At 43.1% G+C, this 6129-nt stretch overlaps 1 protein-coding gene across 1 annotated transcript; it reads right to left on the bottom strand.

The window, feature by feature from the left end:
- Window positions 1–206: 206 nt before the first annotated feature.
- LOC103287656 (SUMO-conjugating enzyme UBC9-like) lies at window positions 207–698 on the bottom strand. The gene has a single exon (XM_054716981.1). The coding sequence runs from the start codon at window positions 681–683 to the stop codon at window positions 207–209; it is 477 nt and encodes a 158-aa protein (XP_054572956.1). The 5' UTR covers window positions 684–698.
- Window positions 699–6129: the final 5431 nt, after the last annotated feature.

Below are 6129 nucleotides of genomic sequence, written 5' to 3'. Positions count from 1 at the left end.
ACAAAAGACTGAAGGAAGAGACCCTGTATGAAAAACTGGGCAATTCAGCAAGTGGAGAACTGTGTACCAGTGGTGGAAATGGAAAATGGTGCCCACCCACCTCCCCTATGTGACTAGTAATTGTATAGAGCAACGCTAGATCTGCAAATGTAAACAAGTTCTTGCCAAACCAATCCCTTCCTTTTGATGTTGCCCCAGGTTACCGCTTATGAGGGTGCAAACTTCTTGGCTTGGGCTCGAACCATTTTCTTATATTCCACTCTGTATTGGCAGTAAATTGTGTAGGCCTCTGCTTGAGCTGGATCCTGAATATTTGGTTCATTTAGAAGTTCCTGTATTCCTAATAAGATCTGCTTAATTGTGATGGCTGGCCTCCAGTCCTTGTCTTCCACGAGGATAGACAAGCACACCGTGCCCGAAGGGTACACAGTCAGGTGAAATAATGGTGGTTCAAACTTGCATTTCGGAGGTGAGGATGGATAGTCATCTTTGAAGAGCATGCGTAGTTTAAACAAGCCTCCTTCCCAAGGGGTCCCTTTTTTCCCTGAAATGGCACACTCCCAGTTCGTGAGGTTCATCGTGACCTGGGGGGTTTTTGTTGGGACAGCTACAAAACCAAATGGGTGGTCTTTCCTCCAAGCTTTCCTCTTCTGGGCGAGTCTTCTGAGGGCGATCCCCAACATATTCAAAGTCCTAGGGCGGCCTCAGCCCCGCGAGCGAGGAGGACGAAGGGGCGTCGACTGAGGCGGTGCGGCACTTCCTTTGTCTTGGGACTTCCCTCCCGAGCCCCCTTCAGTTTTTATTCTCTATTAAAAGGTGTAATTCAATCATCACACTTATTGTTAATGCTGCTTCCTAGCAGTACACTCCAATATCAGTTCTTTTAAAAACATTGTTGCACAAATATCACCTGGGAAGGAACTGGGGTGCTTCCTAGTGTTGCTATTTTAGCAACAGAGTTCTTGTTTTTCTAATGACACAATAAATATTATAAAGAACCCCTACCCAGGTTGAGGTGGGAGTAGAAAACTCATGAGTCTGCCACTCGTTTCCACCCTCCACAATGCTCTCCCTGCCCCCTGCCTGCAGGGGGGATGCTTCTCAAAGACCCTACAACCTGGGGAACTCATTCTGAAATCTGCTCGTTCATGAGCTACTAGAGGCCCAGCGGGCATGAAATCGTGCACGGTTAGAGTCCCTAGGCCTAGCCTGGCCTCTGTTGCATGGCCACTGCTGCCCTGTGACACTACGTGAAGCTCCCCGCCCCGGGACACTCCGCCACGCTCTCGGCTCCTTGACTGCTCTGCAAGGCTCCCCCCACCCTGCCACTGCTCCACGAGGCTCCCCAACCCGAAACTGCTCTGCGAAACTCCTCCGCCCCGTGACTGCTTTGCAAAACCTGCTGTCACGTGGGTGACTGCTCCTCTAAGCTCACGGCCACCCCACAAAGCAGTCTGCCACCGCCGCTCAACAGTCCCCAGTCCCACCCTGCCGCCATCCCCCCCCTCATGGTAAGTGGCTCGGGGGCTGGGGGAGAGGGGAGACCAAGAGGTGCTCCATGCACTTCATGGTGACCGGTCGCCCGTTCAGTCGTGATGCCACCTAGCTCTTTATATATATTAGGATGAAAATGCATCCATCCTTCAGATAATTAAAAACGCTTCTCAAGAATTAATTGGGGAAAAACACCAGATCTTATAAGAATTTTTTTTCTCTTAAAAATTGTCATTATAAGTGGAAATATAAGGAAGTATTTTGTCAGGTCAAATAAAAACAAAACACACACACACACACACAAAAATAAACACTTGTCCAGTAATATGGAACTGTGGTCCCTGACCCAGCAAACCTGAGCAACAGATTAATTTGCCTGTTTACTGGGCTCTGAACATCTCTATTTGTTTTCTGTGAAATAAAATGGGTGCATATCATGCAACTGGGAAACAGAGTGTGTGTCCTTCAGAAGAGCTCACAGTGCAACTAAGCATTCTCATTATCCTATATAATAATCCTATATAATAAAGAGGTGATATGCAAATTGACCATCACTCCAACACACAAGATGGCCGCCATAATGTGGTTAAAAATGGCCACCCCCATGTGGTCAAAGATGGCCGCCCCCATGTGGACACAAGATGGCCACCACAAGATGGCCAGCAGGGGAGGGCAGTTGTGGGTGATCAGGCCAGCAGGGGAAGGCAGTTAGGGATGACCAGGCCGGCAGGGAAGGGCAGTTGGGGGAGACCAGGCCTGCAGAGGAGGGCAGTTGGGAGGGACCAGGCCTGCAGGGGAGGTCAGTTAGGGATGACCAGGCCTAAAGGGGAGGACAGTTAGGGGCAACCAGGCCTGCAAGGGAGGGCAGTTGGGGGCGACCAGGCCAGGAGGAGAGGGAAGTTAGGGGCAATCGGGCGAGCAGGGGAGCAGTTAGGCTTCAATAAGGCTGGCAGGGGAGTGATTAGGGGTTGATCAGTCTGGCAGGCAGAAGTGGTTAGGGGCAATCAGGCAGGCAGGCAGGTGAGCGGTTGGGAGCCAGTAGTCCTGGATTGTGAAAGGGATGTCCTACTGCCCATTTAGGCCCGATATTGGTGGGATTGGGCCTAAACAGGCAGTCAGACATCCCTTGAGTGGTCCCAGATTGGAGAGGGTGCAGGCTGGGCTTAGTGACACACACACACACCCGTGCACGAATTTCATGCACCAGGCCTCTAGTTAATACTATAAATCCCTCTTTTCCCAGCTTTGTATTTAGGTGTGATGTATAGGCCAAAAATATTGAAGTGGATTATAGAATGCCTTACTGGAAAACCCAAAAGATATAAATCATTCTTAGTTAAGTCTGACATTTGGAGGATACACTACAAATTTGTCAACTCCTTTCAAGGGTAATAGAAGTGTGACCAATTTGAAAGAATGAAGACAACATATGCACCCTAATTTCTTCTTGGCTTGTAATTTTGTTCAGTTTTCCTGCTCCCCTGGATGAGGAATAAGGTCTCCTGGTAGCACAAAATTGAATGGCCTATCCGAGTCAGTTAGTAACGTGAACAGTAGCACAGTGTCCTGTGCTAAAAGCATAGAAAGCAGTTTAAATTATAAAAATAGACTCATGAACAAGTTTATGAAAACTAAAATAAATGGATCATAGGTCCTTCTGTAACTTAACAACCTGTTCCCCATTCCATGTAATAAGTACTTCCTTTGTCAAGTTGGAAGTCTAAAATAGCTGGGTGCTAATTTGTAGATTGATGGCAATAAACATGGCAAAGCACTTGGTAATAAGAACAGTTATAAAATGTAGACTATTATAAATTGTTGACAGTAACATAAGCCTGGGAAATAAACTGTAATTACAGTGTACCTCAGCTATGCATTAACTTTATTGCAATACTTTAGAACTCTTCAGTGATTCTGTATAGCATATATAAATTTAAAATGAGCTGAGAATTGGGAAAGCCATACAGTAACTCAGTTTCCTTCAAAATATTCATCCTTATTTTAAGTACTATGAACAGAAATGCAGGTTAGACTTGCATCTTCCATGTAATTGCCATCATTTTGTGAATACTGAGATTTTTAAGGTGCATTTCAGCAGGAAAAAAAAATTAAATCACAGCTTTGTATTGAGAGTGTAATGTTAGCAGACAAAAAGAAAAGAGATTTTTAATTTTCATGTTCACTATTCTCTCTCAAAGAAATGGAATATCAGTTAGACTACAACACAGATATGACGAAGAGTTCATTAACATCTGCTGAGGCAGTAAAGATACAAAGCAATCACTACATTTAGAGTTGAGACATAGATTTAAGTTCTAACTCAGCTACTAATTAGTAGGATTTTGGTAAGACAATGAAGTCTCTGTAAAATGAGAAAGGCAACATCTGCCCAACCTATCTCACAGGATTGTGAAAATAAGAATAAGAAGTATAGTGATAGATATCAATATCATGGCCCTCTTAACTGTTACAGACTTAACAAAATCAAGGTGTTATTTGCTGATTATGTAAAGTGAAAACTTTAAATAAAGTAATTAATAGATACATATGATAAGTTACTCTCATTGTTATTTTAATATTTATTTCATATTACATACTAGAGGCCCGATGCACAAAATTCATGCAAGGGGCTTGGCCCTCACAGCTGTGGCAGCTGTCTCAGCCTTGCCAGCTTTGGCTTCATCTGGCAGGTTGTCAGGAAGGACGTCCCGAAGGTCATTCTGATGTCCGGTCTAATTAGCATATTACACTTTTATTATTATAGATAACCCCATAGAGCAATTAATTGTGTGCTGCACACTATTCTAAGTGCCTAACATTAAATAATACATTTGATAAGGATCTACCTTAATCTCTATTTCACAAATGAAGGAACTAAGACAGAGAGTGGATGAGTGATTTGCTAAATAAAGCCCAGCCTCTCAGAAGTGAAGGAGCTAAGTTCCAAACACATGGGTACTGACACAGAGTCTAGGCCCAAAGCATCCCACATCTTGCCTGCATCTCTTAGGAAGTAACATTTAAGAGGAAACCTGAGAATAAAAAGTGAATGGTGAGGAGAATTAGGTGCAGAACAGAAACCTGATGCAAATATCCTGAGACAGGGAAGACATTCATGTATTATTTATAAATTATATAAAGTTGTAAACTTCCTCAGTCTTAAACTTTTTCTGATCTTAAAAAGAGGAGGGAGTACAGGATTTAGCTCCAATTTATAAGGAGTTTAGAAATCATCACTGTTGTCCATACAACAACAACAAAAAGCTGGGTAAACTGATAGTGACTTCTTGGAGTCATCAGATAAATGAAGTTGTTGGGCAAACTGCCACCCTGGAGTCTGAAGGGATAGGCTTACCAAGAGAGACACAGCCAAGCTTGACTGGAAAACCAGGACTGGAAAACCAGCAAAGCCATGAACTAGTAGGAACACTTTACTGGTAATTTTGATGAATTTCTGGAGACCAAGCACAGACTAGCTTGAGAGTGAAAAACTCCTAGGGACTCTAGGCTTAGGGGACCTCCACAGTGTTGTTGGCTTTTCCTCCAGTAAACCCGCCAGGTGAATATCTGAGAAGGAACCCTCTGGCTGTGGTGGAAATAAGAGAAGAATAATCATCAGAACAGGCCCAGAACATTCTTCATAACAAAGGCATACTCTCCAAGAAGAAAACTTGTCTGAAGCCTTCTCCCAGGTAGAGAAAGACCAACCCTCCCACTCTAGCTGTTTCTAGGCTTCCTGTTTCAACTAAGGGGGAAAAAATGAGGAAAACATAATTGACAGAGAGGGGGTGAGGCTTCAAAGAAATAGATGGTAAATTCTGAAGTCAGAAAAGGGTGTATGGGGGTCAGGCAGGAAAAACTATCCCACTGGAGAAACACTTGTCAAATTCATGGTTCTGAGACACAGGCATACTTAAGGACTGATATATAGTAGAAAGATTATAAAATGCCTCTTTTCCCCAAAATTTACCACCACACACAAAGGTCCAGTATGAAAACAGTGGATTGGAGATGAAGGAGCTTCAGTCACACTGATGAGGAATGCTTCGGAAAGCCCAGAGTGAAGAGGAGAGACAAAAAACACTAGAGACATTCAACCCCTCTAGCACCTATAACTACAGCAAACATTAAACACAATTTAACCCCTAACCCGATTAACATAAAACTCCATACGAACCATCTATTTACCTCAGTTCTTATTATCCCAACAAAACATATCAGGCTTTCAACAAAAAGTTGAGAGAAATACTAAAAAGCAATTACAAAGACAGACTAAAGAGACAAAGCAATCATTAGAAATAGACTCAGAGAATGATACAGCTGTTCAAATCATACAAATAATCTAAAATCACTATGATGAATGTGCTAAAGTCTCTAATGGAAAAAAGATGACAATATGACAGACCAGATGGGTAATGTTAGTAGAGATATGGAAACTCTAAGATAGAATCATTAAAATGCTAGAAATCAAAAACACTGTAACAGAAATGAAGAATGCTTTGGGAAGGCTCATCGGCAGACTTGACATGGCTGAAGAAGGAGTCAGTAGCTTGAAGATAGGTCAGTAGAAATAGGTTAAAAGTAAACATATGGAGAAAGATATACCGTAATCATAAAAAAAGTTGGAGCCTGGCT

Source organism: Eptesicus fuscus, chromosome 6 (genome assembly GCF_027574615.1).
Source record: "Eptesicus fuscus isolate TK198812 chromosome 6, DD_ASM_mEF_20220401, whole genome shotgun sequence".
Taxonomy (NCBI): Eukaryota; Metazoa; Chordata; class Mammalia; order Chiroptera; family Vespertilionidae; genus Eptesicus; species Eptesicus fuscus.
Note: the sequence above shows the minus strand (reverse complement) of the source record. Positions and strands in the feature narration are given on the sequence as shown.

Bases quoted from the DNA above. Each gene is read 5' to 3' on its own strand.
- LOC103287656 (XM_054716981.1), bottom strand. From the start codon at position 683: ATGTTGGGGATCGCCCTCAGAAGACTCGCCCAGAAGAGGAAAGCTTGG.